General features: G+C 56.3%; 1 protein-coding gene across 6 annotated transcripts in view; it reads right to left on the bottom strand.

The window, feature by feature from the left end:
- Positions 1-10,417: 10,417 nt before the first annotated feature.
- CARD11 (caspase recruitment domain family member 11) overlaps positions 10,418-21,834 on the bottom strand; it is a 108,759-nt gene continuing 97,342 nt past the window's right edge. For 5 of the 6 annotated variants that reach the window (XM_081256680.1, XM_081256678.1, XM_081256677.1 and 2 more), the window contains 9 exons: positions 21,540-21,666; positions 18,774-19,014; positions 18,035-18,131; positions 17,562-17,657; positions 15,919-16,054; positions 14,951-15,130; positions 14,528-14,652; positions 12,973-13,088; positions 10,418-11,093 (listed from right to left, as the gene is read on the bottom strand). In XM_081256680.1, coding sequence (XP_081112806.1) covers positions 10,889-11,093; positions 12,973-13,088; positions 14,528-14,652; positions 14,951-15,130; positions 15,919-16,054; positions 17,562-17,657; positions 18,035-18,131; positions 18,774-19,014; positions 21,540-21,666 — 1,323 coding nt within the window. In that variant the 3' untranslated portion in view covers positions 10,418-10,888. The remainder of the gene's footprint in view (positions 11,094-12,972; positions 13,089-14,527; positions 14,653-14,950; positions 15,131-15,918; positions 16,055-17,561; positions 17,658-18,034; positions 18,132-18,773; positions 19,015-21,539; positions 21,667-21,834) is intronic. The other variant, XM_081256682.1, reaches the window with a different exon arrangement.

Below are 21,834 nucleotides of genomic sequence, written 5' to 3'. Positions count from 1 at the left end.
CTCTTAGCAAACTCCCGTATACAATGCAGTATTTTTACCCATTCTCACTGGGCTATACATTCCCAGAACTCATGCATCTTGTATAACTGAAACTGTGTACCTCATCTTAACCTGATTACATCTGCAAAGGTGCTATTTCCAAATAAGGGCATCTCCATGGGTATTGGGGGTTAGCTCCTCAACCTATCTGGGAGGACATGGAGCGTTAGAGAGGGCTGAGGGGGTGCATCCCTGGCAGAGGGAGCAGCAGCTCTGCAAGCCTCAGACAGGAAGAGTTTGGGGGACCCAGAGGGAGCACGACCAGCGTGGCTGAATGTGGAAAGCAGGAGGAAGAATGTTCCGGAAGGGGCTGGATGGGGCCGGCTGCTGGGCCAGGGTCAGTCACTCTCATCCAACCCCAGCATCTCCCAGGGTGAAGGTCTAAAGCAGGGGAATGATGTGACCCAGTCGTGTTCTGGGAAGACCCCTCCGACAGGGGTTCTGTGCTTGGGTCCATGCACAGGATCCAGGTCAGGGGGGGAGTCTGTGAGTTTTGACTAGAAAAATTACATCTTCATTTTCTCTTAACCCCTAACTGAAAGTTAGTGTTTCCTTCCACTGTGAACGGACGTGATGACCACAGGGCTGTGGGCGCAGCTCTGGGACTTGCTCACTGACAGAAACCCGGCATCTTTGTGTCTCCTGTGACTGTCACAGGTGACATGAAATACCGCCACGCTCATCACAACCTTGGGATAATGACAGTGGTCCGCCCCATCACTGGATCTTCTTGTTGAATATTGTTATTTAACGCATTTACAACAAAGGCATCAATTACCAGATTACGGGCTTGCTCTTTAAATATTTTGATAACTGTATTTCAACAAAGACAGTTTCCTTTGCAAGTCTGTGCATTTTATTTTATGCATGAAAAAATGTTATTTTGAAGCTGGAGAGGGTGTGGAGAAAAGGGAACCCTCCTATACTGTTGGTGGGAATGTATATTGGTGCAGCCACTACAGAAAACAGTGTGGAGGTTCCTTAAAAAACTAAAAATAGAGTTACCATATGATCCAGCAATCTCACTCCTGGGCATATATCTGGAAAACACAAAAACTCTCATTCAAAAAGATACATGCACCCCAATGTTTATAGCAGCACTACTTATAATAGCCAAGACATGGAAGCAACCTAAGTGTCCATCAACAGATGTATGAAGAAGATGTGTGTGTGTGTATATATATACACACACACACATACACACACAATGGAATATTACTCAGCCATAAAAAAGAATAAAATATTGCTATTTGCAGCAACATGGATGGACCTAGAGATTGTCATACTGAGTGAAGTCAGACAAAGACAAATATTATATAAGATCACTTATATGTGGAATCTAAAAAATAATACAAATGAACTTATTTACAAACAGAAACAGTCTCACAGACACAGAAAACAAACTTATGGTTACCAAAGGGGAAAAGGGGGGAGGGATAAATTAGGAGTTTGGGATTAACAGGTACGCACCGCTATATATAAATAGACAAACAATAAGGATATACTGTATAGCACAGGGCACTCTATTATTCAATGTCTTATAATAACCTATAATGGAAAGAAAAAAAATATAACTGAATCACTTTGCTGTACACCTGAAACTAACACAATACTGTAAATCAACTATACTTCAATTTTTAAAAATGTTATGTTGAGAGAGTCTCTGGGTTTTCAGATTCCCAAGGGTTCATGGCACAAAAATGGGTTAGAATTGCTGCTGGCCGACCAGTCAGAGGGTGATCCAGTCAGGAGGGCTGGCCGGGGGTGGGGGCTGGAGAGAAGCAGGTTAAGCTATGAATTGAGGCTGAGTGTTAGCCTTCGAGCTTGAGTGGCTGGTGAGGGGGTGATGCCATATACGGAGGGGGAAGAGGAATAGGTTGGGGAGGGAAATGGCACATTTGTTTGGCTTTGAACATCTAATTTGGGCAAATGCCACTGGAGAAGCCAAGGGGCCCTGGCCTCACTAGACCTGCAGTTAGCAACAGCTGAGCCAGAGATGCCAAGTGGAGGGCTCCCTGTGTGAGCTTGCTTGGTCCCCACAGTGACTCCATGTGGTACATCACCCAGGTTTTATAGTCTCACTTTACAGATGACCTTCGCTGGGGTGGGTCATAGAAAGTTATCTTAGAACTCAGAAGTCTCCATTCCATCCCTGGGATGCTGCATCTCCGGCCCACAGATACCCAAGGACTGCTCACTGTGCAGCCACACCTGAGCACACCTGTCACCGAGATGCCTGCTGTCCCCGTGCCAGGTCTTGGGCTGGGGGCACAGAAGGGGAAGAGCGGGCCTTGCTCTGGAGGATGTGAGGGCCTTTCAGTCTTGAGTTCTGTCTCTCTGTGTGTCTGTCTCTTTCTGTTTCTCTGCTCCTCTCCATCTCTCCCCACCTCCACCCTGAGGCAAACACAATTTCACAGCCTCACACCCACATTCACGTTCAGTCAGAGACACAAATGCTGGAGGAGACACGCAGCATCGGTCAAAACAAGATCAGAACCGAACATGACATGTGATAGGAAAGAAAGAAATTCCTGTATTAGAGATTCATTTCCAGTCACCCCGACTGGCTCGGAAACTTTCAATACAATTTTTAGCCACGCACCTGGGGTTTCGAAGCAGCCTGGGCTCAGAGACTAGTGTGAGCTCTCGGCCCCCTCATTCACCCATGGCTAATTTTAGTATCCAAACAAACCAGAAAGCCCCAAGCCTCCGCTCCTCTTTCTCCTCCACGCCCGCCCCCCGCCCACCCCCTTCACAGGCAGCTGCGGCTCTGCCCATGGCCGGGAGCCCCAGACTTCCTGCCGCCTTGCCGCGGCCCTGCCACGGAGGGCAAGCCCAGGGGCCCAGGGACCCAGGCCCGAGTGCCCTTGGGGTAGAGGGCTTTGTTGGCAGCAGGGACAGTGCAGGGAGTGAGGGCGCGGGGTCAGCACGGATGAGTGGCCGGTGAGGGGACAGGACGGAAGGAGGCAAACCCACCTGCGTCTCGGTACCTGTGGCCTCTCCCACAGGCCCCCCAACACAGGGCTGGGGGCATCCCTCTCTTCAGTGCTCCCTCCTGAGCACTCCAGCCTCCCTGACTTTTGTCTGACCTTGACCCCCGCCCCTAAACCGGAGCCTGATATGAGCTCCAGGTGACCCTCACCAGGGAAGCCCCAGGCAGCTGGGACGAGCGTCCTGAGGTTTCCCTCTTCAAGTCTCAGCTCTGCCCTTTCCTGGCGGCGAGGCCCCTCGGAGCCTCAGTTTCCCCATCTATTAAATGGGGTGATATGTGCCGCCAGCACAGATGGGTGCCAGGCTTGGAAATGACATTCGTGAATGTGCCTGGCACACAGTAGGCGCACTGGTCCGCTGGAGGGGGTGGCACTCTTCGGCTAGTTTGGAGGGTCTTTTTTGAGGTCAGAGGTCTAAGGCCCCCAAACCAAAGGGAGCAGCAATCCCGCAGGGCTCACCCAAAGCGGTGCTCAGAGGCAGGCGTGAACAAATAATTAATGGGAGGTGATGGGGAACTGATGTGAGTGTGGGAAGGCGGCCTGCGTGGGCCACGGCGTCCCCGCCCCGGGACTGCTGCTTCATCCATCAGCAGAGCTCTGCTAACAAGAGGCCGGGGAGCTGCCTGGCACAGGGCGGCGGCTTCTGGGCCGGCCAACTGCATCCCCGACCCGGCCTGCGAGGGGCGGGCTTGGCCCCTTAGGAGGATCCCAGCCGGGCCCAGCTCCCCGGAGACACCCATGAGCCCCGTGAACAAAAGTGAACTCCACCTTCAGTTTACATTTTAAAAAATGCCTAAAAATTCAACAACACAACTGGACCCAGAGAAAAGTTAGCTGTGAGTCCAGGAAAGGTCAAGGAGTGGGTGCGGCCATGTTCTGTCTTTTTTCTCTCTGAGCTGCATCTCTGAGCCGCCCACATGGAAAATTATCCCTCTGGTGTCTTGCTTGGAGTTTTTCTCCTCTGAAGGCTAAGGCCACAAGGGAAAGCCAGAATCACAGAGTGGGGAACGTCTTTGGGGCTTGTGGGAGTGCCTTGGGAGCCTCCACTTATGACTCCTTTTCTGCAAACGGCAAGTCCCCCAACCCCAGCCTGCTGGTGCCCACAGCTGGTCACACCAGGGGTGGATGCTTGATGTGGCCTGGTCCAAACTCTGTAGGAACATTGGGGGACGCCTCTGATGAATAATCAGAAGATCTGGCAAGACAGGGTCTTGCTGCTTACACACAACCAAGCAACTGGGTGGGGGTGAGTTCCAGCTGCCCCTTTTGGATGGATTATGTGTTTGCCAGTTTGCTATGGTCCCCACCTGTCCCTATTGCCTTATTCTGGCCCGCATCACTCTTGAACATCCTTGCTGGGCCCTGGGAAATTCCAATGGCAATGCAATGACTTGCTTAATTGTGTGTCCATCCCAGCAGGCCGCCAGCACCCAGGCACTGGAGGCGAGGGGTGAACAAAACAGGCACGCTCTCCACCTTTGTGACCCTCACAGTTAAGACAGACAATCATCAGTCATTCCAACACGGGAAGATGAGGGTTGTGACCGGGTGTGGACCTCAGCTCAGGCCAGGGAGGGAGCCTCTCCACCTCCCAGAGGTGCTGGTTCAGCTGACACCTGAAGGCTGAGTGGCGGTTAATCAGGCAGAGTGAAGGGAACAGTGTTTCAGAGAAGAGGAACAGTGTGTGTGAGGCCCCAGGGTCCAGAGGAAAAGCAAGAGGGCTGATGTGGTTGGGTGTGGTAAGTGTGGTGTGGGAGGGTCTCCTGGCCGTCCTGTGAGAGGCAAGGACCACCTGGACCAGGGTGGTGGCCGGGGGACAGGGGAGAGGTAAGCCAATGCAGTAGGGAGTAAAGGGTTTAATCAGTGAGATGAGGTGACGGAGAATGCAGTGATGTGTGTGTGTGTGTGTGTGTGTGTGTGAGAGAGAGAGAGAGAGAGAGAAACGGAGACAGAAACAGAGACAGGAAGACAGAGAGAAGCAGGAGAGAGAGAGAACGAAAACCAGGTTTCTGGCTGAGTGACCGGGTCAGGGACGGGCGGGGTGAAGGCGTGAATTCAGTTTTAGGCCTGTGTGGATGAGTGTCTCTGAGAGGATGGGGGAGGGGTCGGCCTGTATCTCGTGGAGGTGGACTGGGGTCCCAGCACCAAACTCCCCCCCAACCCCCCAAGCCCCTGGGAGGGATCACAGTTCACAAACCACACACACCTTTTGGCAGCAAAGATCAGCTCCAGATGTCACAGTCTTGGAACCACCAAGTGTAACCGAGACACGAAGGTGGTGGCGAGTCGGCCCTCCAGAAGCCAGCGGCCCCTGTGGGTCCCATGGGCCCGAACGGAAGAGTCCCAGAGCGGGTCGCCAGGCCATCAGCAGCAGAAGCCCCAGGCCGTGAGGACCCGCAGCGCCCGGCAGAGGGCAGTGTGGACCAGGCAAGGGAATCCGCCACTGCAAACCCCTCTCAGGGGAGCATGTCCTGCAGGGCCTCCGGGTAAAGAGATGCAGAGGCACAGCTGTTCCCTGGGTCATCATTGCGGGCGGCCAAGGAAATGACAGGATCCAGACAGGGGACACTAGACAGCTGTGAGAAAGACTAAGGAAAGAGCCCCCAGAAACATGCTTCAGTAAAAAAAATAAAATAAATAAAGGCAAGCAGAGAACAGTGTGAATAATGTCTTTTCGGTCGTGCAGCAGAGGGGGAATAGGCGTGGGTATCGCTCGTCTGTGCGTGAAAACTGTGAAAGGCACATAGACCTAAGAAAGGTGGTTTCCTGTGTGTATGGGGGGGATGAGGGTGGGCAGAGGTGAGAATTTTAAATGGATGGCCTTTTAGAACGTGTGGCTTCTGAACTCTGGATGTTGTATTAAAAACAGATACAAAAATTCCAGACTAAACACGACGGTAAACCACGTTTCCTCGAAGCCTCTCCCCTGTCTGAGGTTCCCGGTACCGTGCAGGTGACGGGTGGATGCCCTCATGTCCCCGTGTCCCACGACTGCCTGGGGATGGGCCCGGCAGCTGCTCTGCACTTGCTGCTTCTTTCAAGCTGGTCACAGCCCCTTGAGGATGGAGCTGCCCCCCGGGGGCTCTCTTCTTCTCCCCAGCTACCCACAGCCCGGTGACCCCAGAAGGATGCGGGCCTCTGGGGGCAGTAAGCTGGCCTGAGTGGGTGGGAGGGTGGGAGCCAGAACAGGGGGCGTGGGGAACACTTCCTGCTGCTTTCGGTTTGGGTTCCTGGGGTGTGAAATTGAAACTAAAAGCCAAGGTTCAGCCTCAGCTAGAGCAGCCCCCTCCCCTTCTGGAGTTTGCATTTCTCCCCTTCTGGTGCCAGGGGCTCTCTGGAAGTTGTTGGAACCCCTGCAGAACACTCTGGATAATAAGATGGGCTGGAGCAGGGCACTGGGAGCCGGGCCTCCCCATCAAGTGGCCATAGCATCCTTGTTGACCTTGGCAGGACTGCCAAAGACAAACCTCGGAGAGGGAGCGAAACAGGGCTGGGAGGGGGACACCAACCCAGATGGACACACTTACAGGAGAACAAGGCCCTTGGATGCAATGGCTTTTGACAGCAGCGTGACAGCATATGGCACTGGAGCTCAAGGACACTCCTTTCCTGCATCCCCCCCACCTCGCCCCCAGACTGTGGCCTGAGGAGGTAGAAACCCAGGGCCTGCCCAGGTGGCATTGCTGCCTCGGTCCAAGAGAGGAAATCCACACCCTCTTGGTCTGATCACTGAGTGACCTGGCCCCAAACCAGACACTGCCCTGGACACCAACCACTTCCCCAGTCACTGGAAGAGCAGAGGAGAAGCACACAGATGTCACCAGGGCCCCAAATAGCACCTCTGACTTAGAAGATCCAGTTAAGAGCCTGCAGGTAGCCAATCAGCCAGGCCTGGGTGGAGTTCCAGCTATCAGCTGTGTGACTTTGGTCAGGTTATTGAACCTCTCTGAGTCTCAATTTTCTCCCATATATAACATGGAGAAGAGTTTTATTTATTTATTTATTTTTTTAATTATTTTTTCTGCGGTACGCAGGCCTCTCACTGTTGTGGCCTCTCCCGCTGTGGAGCACAGGCTCCGGACGCGCAGGCTCAGCGGCCATGGCTCACGGGCCCAGCCACTCCGCGGCATGTGGGATCTTCCCGGACCGGGGCACGAACCCATGTCCCCTGCATCGGCAGGTGGACTCTCAACCACTGCATCACCAGGGAAGCCCTGGAGAAGAGTTGTGGGATCAGTAAGTAGAAGGACATTTAGGAAGAGCTTGGCACAGAGTAGGAGCTCAAAAACTTGTTAATATTTGCCCAACCCAAGAGCAATTGTCCTTAATCTTTTGGGGATTACAGGACCCCTTAGGAATCTGAGAAAGCCTGGACCTTCCCGAGAAAAATGTAGGTCTACACGTACAGCGTGCTTTCTGGGGCTCTGAGCTGCGTGGCTGAGGCCCTTGGAGGTGGACCAAGTGTTTGTCAGCGGTGTTATCCGCCTGGCACAGGGTCGTTTCCAGACCCTGGGGCCTGGGCTTGCTGAGCAGGCTGCATGCCCCACTGTGTGGCTCAGGGCAGCCTCCTGGAGTCCTGGGCTGGCTCCAAAGGAAACACTGAGCTTGCAGGCCCTGGTGTGGTAATTCCAGCTGCAGCCAGACTTTGCAGAGAGCTCCACGCGTGCCCTCACCACCCAGCCCCGCAGGCCCCTTTCCTTCCCAGGCCAGTCGGGAGCCCGGAGCTTGAGCAGATGCTGTCACGGGTCTCCTTTGAAATCCTCACGTGGCCTGACTCCCTGGGGTACTAAACCCCCGCCTCCCACCGCCTTCTCCCAACTTTCTTTCATGCAGGGAGTGACCCAGGGCACGGAACTCATCCCTCACTTCTCTCCTCCCACACCAGCTGATTAACATAGATACAACCCTGCAGCCCTGTGTCCTGGAGCCTGGCTGAAATTACTTGGGAAAAAAAAAACCCACCACACATTCTTTTAAGGTATTTTCTCCAAGCGTGGCCTGTCTTCACCCCTTCTTGTCCACCACCCACCCACCCCCAATTATATGCGAGTTGCAGGTTTGGTTATTCTGCACAAGCCTGAGAATTCTGAAGTTAAATATAAATAAATCAGCCTCTTACTCCGGGACTCCTTTCCAGTCACGTCTGTCCCCTTGGCTCTAAGTACTTACAAGGAAGCACGGTTTCTAAGTGGAAACACGATTGCCTGGGCTTGGGGAAATTTTACTGTTTGACTTAGAACTCTAACAAGATGGAAGCAGAAGACCTTCAGCTCCTGCATCTCCTCGTGTGGCAGTTTATCTGGCCCTAAATAATCATGGCTGGACCTCTGGAATCATGGCCTCTCCACACCCAGCACATCCAGCTTGTTTCTGGGGGCTGTTTTGGAGAAAGAAGCATTGCTTACTGGCTCTTGGAGGAATTTTTTTTTAAAATAAATTTATTATTTTTGGCTGCGTTGGGTCTTCATTGCTACTCTACGTTGCGCTGCATGGGCTTCTCACAGCAGTGCCTTCTCTTGTTGCGGAGCATGGGCTCTAGGCACACGGGCTTCAGTAGTTGTGGCACGCGGGCTCAGTAGTTGTGGAGCCCAGGCTTAGTTGCTCCGCGGCATGTGGGACCTTGCCGGACCACAGCTCGAACCCGTGTCCCCTGCATTGGCAGGCAGATTCTTAACCACTGTGCCACCAGGGAAGCCCTGGAGGAATTTTCTATTTTTTTTAAGGCATCATACTCCCAGGCAAACTCAGACCCTGTGCTGTAGAGATGGGTCATCACAGGGAGGAGAGAACCTGGCCCCCTCCTAGGACCCCCCACCCCCAACTCATACCTCCCAGGGCTCTGTGGTGCTGATGCTATTTCTAAGAGTTGAAATGCTAGAAATTGCTACAGGACACACGCTATTGTTTTAGGATGAGGTATTTGTTAAGAGTTCTTTTATTAATAATTCGTATCTTCAATAAAACCTACCAGAGGGTCATCAACTCATGTCCATGGTACCTGAAACCATAAAGCAATTCAAAACTATGTCTGTTAAGAACTGCTCGAGGCTGGGCTTCCCTGGTGGTGCAGTGGTTGAGAGTCCACCTGCCAATGCAGGGGACACGGGTTCGTGCCCTGGTCCGGGAAGATCCCACATGCCGCGGAGTGGCTGGGCCCGTGAGCCATGGCCGCTGAGCCTGCGCATTCGGAGCCTGTGCTCCGCAACGGGAGAGGCCACAACAGTGAGAGGCCCGTGTAACGCAAAAAAAAAAAAAAAAAAAAAAATTGCTCAAGGCTGCAAGTAACTGACAACCAAAATAACAGCCATTTAATACAAGATAAAAATTTGTTTCAGTCTCATGTAAAAGAAAGCCAAGCAGCAGTCCTGGGCTCCAAAGTGTCATCAGTGACTCTGGCTTTCTGTTCCACCATCCTCCGTGCAGGGTTTCCCTCTTCAAAGGCACCTCAAGATCCAAAATGACTGCAGGAGATCCAGCCATCACGTCTGTATTTTAGGCAGGAAACGGGAGGAAGGGCTGTTTGTCTGCTTTGTCTCTACCCTAAACCTTGCCTTACATTTCCTTGATTACTCTAGCTGCCAGGGAGGCTGGGGACTATGGTTTTTTAGCTGTGCGTGTGGTTTCCGAGGATAAAATCAGGATTCGGTTGGTGAAAAAGGCAGTGTAGACGTGGATTATCAACGAACAGTTGCTCCCACAACTCCCATGAACACACAGACCAAGGTCTGAACCCCAGCCTGCTACCTACCAGCTGCTGAATGAATACTCACTCGCCATGGTGCCTGGCTGGAGCTGGCCTGGTTTGGCTGTGCCTGTTGGGTTTGTACTCAGGAAGTTTGCATTGAGAGGGTCAAGAAGAAGAATGGTTCTAGAGCCCATAAAGCCTTTGCTGTCTGCTGTGGAAGGAGTGTGGCTCCTGGGCCGTGGGCAGTAAGCCCACCGGAGGGCCTTAGCCCACGTGCTGCTTCCTGAACTGAAAGATAGAGCAAGGCTGCATCACGTAGGATGCTCCCCGCACAGAGAGCTGGAGCACACGTGCAGGGGAGCTGAGTCAGGAGGGCCTAGCCTGCGGCTGCAGCCAGGGGACGCAGGGGTGTAGACAGCGAGACCTTCCCGGCAGCCTATGAAAGGGGGGGCCCTTCCCAGGGTGACGATACAATTTATCGTCCAAATCAGGACGCATCTTAGTCAGAGGGGGTGCTGTTGGTGATCAGTCCCAAACCCAGCTGTAAATCAGGCCTGTCCTGGGAAAACTGGGATGCACGGCCACCCTACCTTCACCCTGCATATGACATGGGGCCTGAACTGAGCTCGCTGGGGGTGGTTTGTAGGTGAGGAACGGTGCAAGAGCCGAAAGCCTCTGCAAACTATTAAACAATTGGTTGAAAACAAGGAATTGGAGAAATTTTAATGCAGGAAAAAATAACAGCAGGGCACACCTCCCCTTCTGCCTGGAAATGTGCATATCCTGTGTCCCGAGGGCTGGGGGATGCCTGGCTTTCAGGTCCCCTCCCTACGGGCAGCACACCTATTCCACGCGTGACATTCAACTGCTGTTCTGGCTTCCAGGGGCCGCTGGCCTCCGACCTGGCTCTGTGTCCTTCGTGGGGTCCTGTCTCCTGACTCACGCCTGCAGGGCTGGCCGACTCAGCAGGTCAGCCCCGGGGTGGAGCGGACCGCTCCCTGCTCCCTCCCGACCACCATCTGCCCCCGGGGGGGCTCCCTGGAGGGTCTCCCTCAACGGGAGGACGGAGCTCCCAGGCCGTCTAGGCAGCAGGACGCCCCTCGCCCCTCGGCGTGGCCCCGCGGGATCCGGACCCCCCTCCCGAGTCCCCTTGGGACTCAGCGGTGCCCCCGCCTCACAGCTGGTCCTCGTCCACCCAGACGGTCTTGCGCTGCTCGTCCCCGATCTTGTCTTTTATGACGCGGAGCAGCTCCTCCACGCTGCCCCACATGTCCGCCTCCACGCTGGCGTAGAGGCACGGCAGGGCCTCCAGCTCCTTCTCCTTCAGCCGGCACAGGCGCAGGAACTCCTCCTCAGTCTCCGGCCGGGCCAGCATCTTCCTGCGGGCAGGCGGAGGGCGAGGGAGACGCACAGGGGCGTGGCTTGGCTGGGCGGACCCGTGCTGTGGGACCACCCCGTGCTGCCGCCCACACCCCTGGCCACCCTACGGACGCTGCCTTCCCCGCTTTGTTTCTCCATCGCGTCTACCACTTAGCACCTTACGCACTGTCCCCTTTTATTCTGTTCATTAGGGAATCCTAAGAGGTGGGGACTTTAAAAAGAAAGTCTTTTTAATTGTGGTAAAGTACACGTAAAATAAAATTTCCCACCTTGACCACTTGTAAGTGTACATTTCAGCAGTGTTTAGTTATTCGCAGCGAACTGCATCCATCTCCGTAACTTTCTCGTCTTGCAAAACTGAAACTCTACCCATTAAACAATCACTTCCCCCTCCCTCTCAAGCCCTGGCACCCACCCCTCTACTTTCTGTCTCTGTGCATCTGACCCCCCCAGGGACCTCGTAGAAGTGGAAATGCAGTGTCTGTCCTTCTGTGTCTGGCTTGTTTCACTGAGCAGCATGTCCTCAAGGCCCAGCCATGTTTCACCATGTGTCAGTTTCCTTCCTTTTTAAGGCAGAATCATATTCTCTCGTAGGGATGGACCGCATTTTGTTTATCCATTTATCTGTCAGTGGACACTTGGGCTGCTTCTGCCTTTCGGCTACTGTGAATAATGCCACTGTGAACATGGGTGTGCAAATACCTGTTGAAGACCCTGCTTTGAATTCTTTTGAGTATAGACTGAGAAGTGTGATTTCTGGATCACGTGGTAGTTCTACTTTAAGTTTTGAGGAAACTCTTTACTGTTTTCCGCGGCAGCTGCACCCTTTTACGTTCCCAACCAGCCGTGGGCAAGGGCTACAATTTCTCCCCATCTGGGCCCACAGGTGTGAGTTCCTGCTTTTTGGACAGCGGCCGTCCTAACGTGTGGGAGGTGGTGCGGTGGGGACTCTGCACTCTTGCTCACTCATGGGGTCCCAGGCCTGGCACTTAATAGGCGCTCGGTAAATATTTGCAGAGAGAATGGAGTGGCCTGACCTCTCTCAGTGTCAGCTGCAGTTGTGTTGCAAGGAAGGGTGGGGATCAGAGATGGTGCCACGTGACAGGCAGGCCACGCCCTTCCCCACCTCAGCATCACCCTGATTTCCTCTTCCTATCAAATCTTACCGCTAACCCTTCAACAATCACACAGGCCCGACCTTGAACACGGACCCAGAATCAGACCTTTCCTCATCGCCCGCCAGACAGGATGTGGTCCCAGCATCACTACCCCTCGTGTGGGTTGTCACGATGCTTGGTCTCAACGCAGCAGCCAGCGGGGCCTTTACATCCCTTAGTAGATTAAGTCACTCCTCAAAACCGTCAGTAGCTCCCATCTCACTCAGAAGGAGATGTCACATCCTTCCGTGGCCGACACGGCCCGGTGTGGCCTGGACCCCCTTCGGCCCAGTCACCTCTCACCGCTCTGCCCAGCACACTGGCCTCCTCTGGGCATCCCCGCCTGGGGGTCTGGGCGCCAGCTGTGCCCTCTGCACCTGCCCGGCCTGGCCTCGCTGTGGTGGGTCCTGCTCCAATGCTGGCTTCCCGGACCACCTGGGTCCCAGGGCACCCCCATCCCTCCCGGCACCCATCCTCCTGGACGTGTTTTACGTGTGTGTGTGTGTGTGCGTGTGTTACTGTTTCCATTGCTGGAGGGGTCAGGGCCATGTCCCCCTGGACTGGGGACTGACCTTCGACAAGGATTCACTCAAGGGATGCTCGGGGGAGGGGGTGGGCCCAACCCAGCCAGCTGTTCTTGGCGGGAACCCCAGAGGCTTGGTGAGGTCGGGGGAGAGGAGGGGTGCTTTAGGGCCCCTGCGGGGAGGTCTCGGAGCCCTACCTGAACTTCTTGATGTTCTTCTCCGACACCCGGACGAAGAGCACGATGGGGTAGATGCGGGACTTGATCAGGTCCCTGGTGCAGCTGATCCCGGCCTCCAGCAGGCAGTGCTTGTTCTGCAGACACAGTGGCCGGTGGTCGGCGGGGGCCCATTGCCTCCTCGGCCTGTGTGGGTGGCCTGGGGCGGGTCCACCGGGCAGGGTCTGGCTCCACGGGACAGAGCCGGGGGTGAGACAGCCCCGCGTGCCCCCCGCTGAACCAGAGAACGAGCCAGGCAGAACCCAACCTCTGAGAGACAAGGCCCCCGGTCCGGACGCCTGGCTCCCCCTGCACAGGGATGGGTGCTGGCAGAGCCCGGCAGCCAGCCCGGGGTGAATCAGGCAGTGTGCGTGAGTCTTAATAAAAACCCAGGTCAGTGTGGAGAACACCTGCTCCTCTATTCTGCCTGCAGAGGCGCTCTTGGTACTAGGACGGGGTGGGTGGAAAACACAGGGAAGGTGAGGCGGCTGGATGGCCCCGGGAGGACATAAGGGCTCTCCAGCACGACTCCCTGGGGCCTGAGAGCGCGTCGTTTCTGAAGAAGGACAATCCCTGTTTTGCTGAAGGTGCCACTTAAGCCTCTGCACTGAAACAGAACTTGAATATAGAAAAGTGCACGTGCTCCTAAGCCTGCAGCTCAGTGGACTTTCACAAAGTGAACGTGCCAGTGGAACCAGCACCCAGGTCCAGAGGCAGAGGTGGCCAGCCCCAGGCCCCTGCGCCCCCGGTCACCGCTCCTCTGTCTCGCCAGCAGAGCCACTGCTGGGTTTCTAACAGCACGCATTCTTGGATGGGAACCCCTTCGCAGCCAGAATGTTCTCAGCTCCAGCCCTGCCCACTCACTGTCCATCGGCTCCGGCTGTCACAATTCCCTAAGCTTTAAACCCAACAAACTCTTCAAGGCTGGCTGACAGCTCTGACCGTGCTTCGATCCGTGTGACGACGCGGGAGGGTGCGGGAGTGACCATCGGCTGGGCGGCAAGTTCGGAATCTCCGGCTGGACTCCTGCTCCTGCCGTCCCCCAGGTCACCGTCCCAGACTCCGGGGCCGTGACCATCCTCGTGGGCCGAGAGCCCTGCCTTCATCCAGCCCTGGAGCGAGGAAGAACTCCACGCTCAGGGCCAGCCAGGGTCTCAAAGCTTGGCTCCAGAAGACTCCAAACTGCGTGCAGACGCCTTTTCTGCGTCACTGCCAAGAACCCTTCTGATGGTCCACTGCCCCCATTTGGCGAACACGGTGCCTGTCGCCTGCTTGCCCGCTATCTCTGGCCCCTGTTATCACAGCCAGGCGCACACACATCCCTGAACAACGCGGACCAGAGGACCAGCACCCGGAAGCCATCAGAAACAGAGGAGGTTCCAAATATAAATGCACATCAGAGCCGCAGGACAGGGCTTGGAGATGTCAGCGCGTGGTAGAGGGAGAGGAAGAAGGCTCCCCCGCGGGGCGGTGAGAGCATCGCCCTCTCCACGGTGCACGTGGCTCACAAGCCCTGTCAGCCTCCAGCCGGCCTCACCTTGGCCGCCACAGCCTCGATGTGGGCGGGAACGACACATTCAAAGGAGTTGGGGTTCTTCTCTCGGGAGTAGATGATGGTCTCCGTCTTCTGCTTTCTGAGGAACTCGTCTCTCGTGACAACATCTGCGGGGAGAGGGGCCGGTCCTGAGGGCAGCACAGGTGGTCTCGGGCCGACTGTCCCGTCCAGGCTCCGCCCTGCTTCCTGGGCTCGACAGAGCTGCGTGTCTGATCCCTTTCTGGCCACGTGGAAGTAAATCTCGTCTCCTCCACTAGACCCCGAGGCTTCTCAATGGAGGGCAAGGTCAGGGTCCCACCTTACAGTCCCCACGGCAGCCAGCCAGCCACGCCCTCCCGTCGTCTCCTGAGCCCCTGATGCAGCAGGCGGGGGAGGGGGGAGAGCAGCCTGCAGCGGGGGGCTCACCTGGCTTGCACATGGTGAACTCCATCGCGCCCCCGGAGTTGAGCAGCTTCTGGACCAGCGCCTTGGCCAGCATGGTGGGCGTGAACAGGACGGGCCGGCGGCGCTCGCAGTAGAAGGCGCGCACCAGGCTGTAGGGGACCAGGCTGAGGTTCTTGCCGAGCTCACTCTCGGGGTCCAACTCTGCGAGGGGACAGGGAAGGGCTGGTACTGCCTGGGGCAGGGGCAGCCCAGGTGCCCTCTTGGCTCCACGGAGCCTTGAAAACCATTTGGGAGTGGGGGTGGGACACCGGGGGCTAGTTCTCAAAAATCGCTGCGCAAATCGACGCAAGCCGGCGGCCCAGGACGCCCTTCCGCTATCCAAGCAAGTTTATGGAGTGACCTGTGGACCGGGCTCTGTTTTGGGAGCTGGGCCAACAGTGCTGGGCCAGGGAGACGGCCCTGCTCACAGGCCAGGAGGCGCCTGCAAGAAGCGCGTAACACACCCCAGGTGCTAAGCTGTCCGGGGAGGGCCTGGGCGGAGGCTGCAGTGGAGAGGCGCCCCTGGTCCTCGTCACCATCAGTGTTGGGGCTGGCGTGGCCCTGGGAAGGCTTGCTCGCCGCTGGCAGGGCCTTCCATAGGGGACCGCACACCGGGAGGCCCCTCACTGGCTTCACGATAAATGGCGGTTGGTGCTCAGCAGGAAGAGAATCAATAAGTAAACGCTCCACAGCAAACAGCTCCAAATAACACGGGCGTCTGGGCTCAAACCAAGTACGGCGGGCATCGGTCGGGGGAACTTGGCAGGATGCGCCTGGGCGGCTGTCGGTCCTCCTGGCCAGGGCTGGGCAGCTCCTTCCCAGACGGTACCCTTGCTTTGGAGGGAGCAGACGTCCCAGCCCCACTCTCGGGGGCCCCCGCGGCCCGCCCAGACCCCTGAGGCCGCCGGGCGCGCATGGGGCGGGAAGGGGCTGGGTGGTCGGCGCCACACCTTCCTGCTTCTCGGTCAGGAGCTTCGTGGCGTCCAGTGAGGACCGGGCCAGGCTCCCGCGCGGGCTCCCCGCGACGATGCGCACGCGCTCGTGGCTGTTCATCCGCTTGTACTTGTTCTCGGACCTGCTGACGAACTGCGGACAGAGGAGAGGGGGTGGAGGAAGGCGTAACCCGGGCTCGGGAGACCTCTGTTCAGATCTGGGCTCTGCCCCGGGCGCCTGGGTCAGTCACGACCCCTCTCAACACAGGGGACACCTAGCAGGTGGCGCCAAGTTCTTTAGCTGTCTGGGACTCCGTCAGTAGGCAAGTAAGCGAACAAATGCTCACACTCTCTTCCCCGGCTGGGCGTAACCTGCCAGAGGGCTGGTCCCAAGCAGGCCCTCAGTGGAGCCCCCTGCAATCCCACCCACATCTAGGGGATCCACGAGCTCTGTGAGGCCTGGAGCGCTCTGGCTGTGGAAGACCCCTGGCTGCCCCCAAACGGCCCACCTGGTGGGGGGTGCAGGTGACTTCACCCCCTGCCTCAGCATCCCCGAGTCTTCCGGGGGAGTGCCTGCACCCTTCTACCATTCAGAGTTGAGTCCTGGAGGGCGGAAAGGGATGCCCAGCCGTGGACACCATACTCCCTGGGCTACTTTGAGACTCTCCACGCCCTCCCTCTGCAGGGAGGAAAGTCCAGGGAGCTGGGATGTCAGCCCTGCTCTGTTGTTAACCAGCCTTCGAGCAAGTCACCCCAAAACTCAGGGTTTTGGACTCATGCATGACGTGTGGGCACAAAAAAGTGTGGTCTCACGTGGTCCTGCCTTGAGGGGTGCCTCGGACTTCACCAGGGTTCCCTTCCACCTCCGTGTCTTTCTGCTACCTGTTTGCCTCTGCCTGGGTTTTAGGGTCACACCGTGAACCATTTCTTTGGGTTTCCTATGTTCCAACATTAGGATGGAGCAGTGGAGTGACACACTAGCTCTGCTGGGGCCTAATTAGCACAGAGCCAACACAGGAACATCCTTGCGGGGCTACATCTTAATAGTACTCTCAGCTTTTGTGAACTGGTGATAGAGAAAAAGGCTGCATGGAATGCTTCTGCGTTTATGTGAAATCACTTCTGAACACATCACCCATGAGGCTGTTCAATGTTCCTCGTATAATGATCCATGCCAAAAAAAGAGAAAAGAAACCTCTTAGAATCAAGTACAAGGGAAAAATATTTCCTGGTCCCAAAGAGCTAAAACGTTTTGGCACCAGGTAAGATATAAAGACTCTGCTGGGTTTCCCTTTCTTTCCTGGCTGCTAGGATGCTCAGAGATAAATTTAATGCTCAATCTGAGGACCTGGATATCTTGAACGTTTGTTTTCCTCTCCTCACTTTTCCATTAATATTTGAGCAGCTAAGATGTTTAAGTTTCTTTTAGCCCTAAGTTTGCTCAAATCTTTTATGAAAGCGAGGTTTGCTTCCAACAGGTGCAGACTGTCTACCAACCCGTCACTGTGAGAATAAAATGGGATGGAAGATATAAGGTGCTGTGAAGTGGGGGACAAACATAGAGCACTGCTGTTCTGATACAGCCTCCTCTTCTCGGTAGGGAGAGGGCAGGGCTGCGGCAAAATGTGGCTGAAGATCAGCAGGCGCTCCGAGAGCTTTACCTGAAGGAGCTGGCCGAAAAGGAAACTCGCTCGTGAGAGGCGGGGGCTGACCCGGGGGTCCGCAGTGGGAAGTGGTTCTTCGGGCTGCAGGGTGTTCTGAAATCAGTTTATCAACCAGTCAGACCCGCTGGCATACTGATGCCGCTGAGTACGGGAGACGGCTCCCAGCCCCGCTCCATGCTCACGGGGGGAGAACACCCGTTGTGGATCAAAGCACTCCTGACAGGGGAGCAAGCTCAGGGGGTGGGAGGGGCCTCGGGACTTGTTCCAACAATGACCAGAGCGGGCCGAGGGGAGCGTGCACCACAGCTGGGGAGGGTGCAGAGGTGGGGCTCCCTCTGGAGGGGGCGGCCCTAAGGAGCCCGGTTCCCTGCAATCCACCATCCCACGGAGATGGATGGCTCCCACTCGGGATCCCCTCCAAAAAGGGCCCGGGAGGTGGTGTGAAGCCGGCGGGGTGCTGGGTGACCTACCCGGAGGGCCCTCAGGGTGTGGTGGGCCGTGTCCACCTCCTCCCGGCTGCCCCGGTGCATCAGGCGCTGCAGCTTGACCAGGAGGAGCTGCTGGGCTCTGGGGAGGCGAGAGGGGAGGGCGGAGCCTCAGGGGCTGGAAAGACCCCAGGGCCGAGCCTGGGGAAGCCGGTGGGGGCCTGGCCCGGGCAGGGGGCTCTACACAGCGTGTGAGCTCTGAGCCCCAGAGGTACACCAGGGAGGACTGGGCACTGAGCATCTGGGCTTGAATCCTGCCTCTGGCACTGACTCATCTTGGTACTGGGGCAAAGTTGCTTAACTTCTCTGGGCCTCAGTTTCCTCATCTGTAAATCGGGTCTACTGAGGCTGGCCTTGCAGGGCTGGCCTGGGCAGCAGAGTCAGAGTCTGTGGATGCTTTACAGATGCCCGGGGCATCTAACCAGGGGTAGACTGATGCTCAGCCCTTGGCGGCTACTGCTATACAATTACAGAACGATGCTGGGGAGATGGGCTGTGGAAAAGATGACTGTCGAACACAGGGAGCATGAACTCAGGCTCTAAGCTGTCCAGTAATGATGGAAAGACGGCGCTCTGGGATTTAGTGAAGCAACGGGATTTAAGAGAGCAATATTCCTGGGGGGCTTCAAAGAGGAGGAGGGAATGGGGGGCAGTCACTGGTTGGCAGGCAAATGCTCCCCTCTGTGAGCCCCGCTGCTGAGCTCCACGGCCCCCTCGGCCTCACCGGCTGTAGCTGGGGATGGTGCCCACGTCCAGGTCGTGGTCCGTGAAGGGGTCAACCCGCGCACACAGCCACTCGTGCTTGTCCTGGTACATGGTGTCGCGGATGTGCACGACGTCGTCGCACTTCAGGGACATGGAGCAGGCGTCCAGCTGGCTGGAGATGTTCAGGTTGAGCCGGATGTAGAAGGAGTCCCCCGACGTGATCAGGCCCTCCTCCATGTCCTTCAGCAGCTTCCGGTACCCTGTGGAAGAAGAAGACGCAAAAGCCATCGGTGGGGCTCCCCTGGCGGCGCAGTGGTTGAGAGTCCGCCTGCCGATGCGGGGGACACGGGTTCGTGCCCCGGTCCAGGAGGATCCCACATGCTGCGGAGCGGCTGGGCCCGTGAGCCATGGCCGCTGAGCCTGTGCGTTCAGAGCCTGTGCTCCGCAACGGGAGAGGCCACAACAGTGAGAGGCCCGCGTACCACAAAAAAAAAAAAAAAAAAAAAAGGCCATCGGTGAAGGGCCTCCCACTGCTGGGCTCCCCGCAGATGACACCCCCGTGATACGGTCCTCTCATCACGGGGGCGTGGCTAGGGAAACATCTGTCCTCCCCGGTGAGTGAGCAGCTGAGTTACTGATGGCTTTCTCTCTTTGTCTTGGCTGCCAAGAAGCTCAGAGCAAAATTTTGTGCCAAGTTGCAGCAAATCTAGGACCTCTGCTGCGATCTCCATGTCCCTCCCTACCGATACACAGTGCTTGTGTTTTATCATTTTTGTCTTTAATTGCTAGGTAACTTACATGCAGTAAGCCCCATCAACCGTCAGCACTCCGCACGACGGATTTTCACAGATGTCTAGACCTGGGTGACCACCACTCAGAACGCTCCCTCATGCCCATGTCAGAACCCTGCAGGGGTTCCCTCTGTGCTGACTGCCAGCAGCACAGGTAGGCTCTGCTTCGCTTCATGTAAGTGAAAGCAGACGGTACGTGCTCTTCTGCCAGAACGTGTCTGGCATTCACTGCACAACGTCACTCCTCTGAGATCCAACCGCGATGCTGCAACGTAGCATCGTGTGTTCTTTTTTTTTTTTTTGATGTGGACCGTTTTCAAAGTCCCCATTGAATATTGCCTGTTTCATGTTTTGGCTCCTTGGCCACAAGGCATGTGGGATCCCAGCTCCCTAACCAGGGATCGAATCCACACCCCACCATATTGGAAGGAGAAGTCCCAACCACTGCAAAGTCCGGTGTGCTCTTTTTCGTTGCTGTAGAGTATTCCACGTGGTGCTGATTTATCCCTTCTCTGGTGTGCACATTTATCCCGTTTCCAGTTTTCGGCTACTATGGATAATACCTCTGCTATGAACACTCTTACACCTTCGTGGACGTATGTACTCATTTCTCTTGGATGTATTCACAGAAGTGGAATTACTAGGTCACTGACTGTGTATACATTCAGCTTTAGTAGATACTGCCACATGGTCTTCCAAAGTGGTAGGACCACGGCACATGTTTTAACCTTAGTTAACACCATTGCCCTTTAGTGTGAAATTTTGACTCCTTTTGGAAGGAAGCAGGGTATAAAATTACGAATACAACAAATGCAAACGTCCAAGACATCAATCCATAATATAAATCCTGAAATCAGCCCCACATGCAGACAGCCATAACACAGTGGAAGCTAAAACAGTCCTAATCGCCAGGCCCAGGAACAGTTCCTCCAATGCTATTTCTCACAGGCCACACCTCACAGGCCAGGGAGACTTGCGCCAGCAGGCCCGTCGGATCACCTTTCATGGAGAGACGGGGATTCCCGGTTAGGCCCTTCCCACCCACCTGGGCGGAGTCAACACCGATCACCATCGGAGTACTCCACCACCCGGGAGGACAGGCCCTACCAACAGGATCCTGCCGGAGGGAACCCTCCTCCCACTGAATTCCAGACGCGGGGCTGCTGCGACACAAAGCCAGGGGGCGCTGCTCATACTGGGTTCTATGGCACTGGGGCTGGTGGGCAGGGCAGCGCCCGGAGACTTACTGCTGGGCTGGGATGCCAGCCTGGCAGAGGGGAGGAGCCCGCCTGCAGGAGGAGAAGGCTGGGCCCTGGGTCTGGGGACAGAGCATCATTATTGTCTTCCGCACTGACCGGGCACTGCCGGGAAGGAGCACGGGCAGGCAGGCGGCAGTGGGGAACGGCTAGAGAGAGCGTGGCTATTTATGCTCTGTTGAAACATTCATGAGCCCCTGGTGGTTAAAAATAAGTTCCAGCTGCAGAGATAATCATGCAAGAAAAAACCCAGAGGTGAGAACGAGAACTCAGAGTTTGGGACAAGGAAGACGCTGCCGAGGAGTCTGGGCCGAGAAAGAGACACCGTGAAAAAGCTGCCGGGGGGCCAGATGAGAGGGGGGTGAGGCCCGGCTGTCCTGCAGCAGATGGCCTGGCCGCGGTGTGGCTCAGTGGGCCTGCGGGTGCAGGGGCGGTCACCCCAGAGTCACTGCCTACGTCAGGGCCGGGAAGCCCGAGAGAGAAAACAAACCTCAGCCTCGCAGACAGAGGGGGGAGCTGGCCAGGCAGTCTGCTTGTGGCTGGACGAGCCGCCTCCACCGTGAGCGGGGCGGAGGCCCGAGGCGTGCCAGGGCAGGTGTGTGCCCACGTGGGTCACCGCGTCCGCCCTTCCCGCCCCACACCTGCCCCCTCGGTCCTCCTGACGGGCCGGGGCTGCTTATCCTCCTGATGAGCAGGTGAGCAAGGGGAGGGACCTCCCGCCCCGTCTGGGGTCTTCACCTTCCTGGTTGACCTTGTAGTGCAGTGTGACGGGACCACTGCACCTCTGGATGGTCCAGTGCGCCTCCTCCTTCGTGCACGTCTCCAAGGGGACGCTCTGCTTCTCGCCTTTGATGCAGCCTTCTAGCTAGATATCAAAGACACATTGTCCCGCTTGGGCTCCACGGCGAGGCGAGCGGAGCTGCGGGGGTGAGGCTGCCCCGCCAGGGAACAAAAGCACCGCTGCTCAACAAAGACCAGCTCAGCGCTGCTGAGGAAGAAAGCATCGCACTTAAATGGGGTTCACATGCCTCCT

The sequence above is a fragment of the Mesoplodon bidens genome (genome assembly GCF_964165515.1).
Source record: "Mesoplodon bidens genome assembly, chromosome: 15".
NCBI classification, from domain to species: Eukaryota; Metazoa; Chordata; class Mammalia; order Artiodactyla; family Ziphiidae; genus Mesoplodon; species Mesoplodon bidens.
Note: the sequence above shows the minus strand (reverse complement) of the source record. Positions and strands in the feature narration are given on the sequence as shown.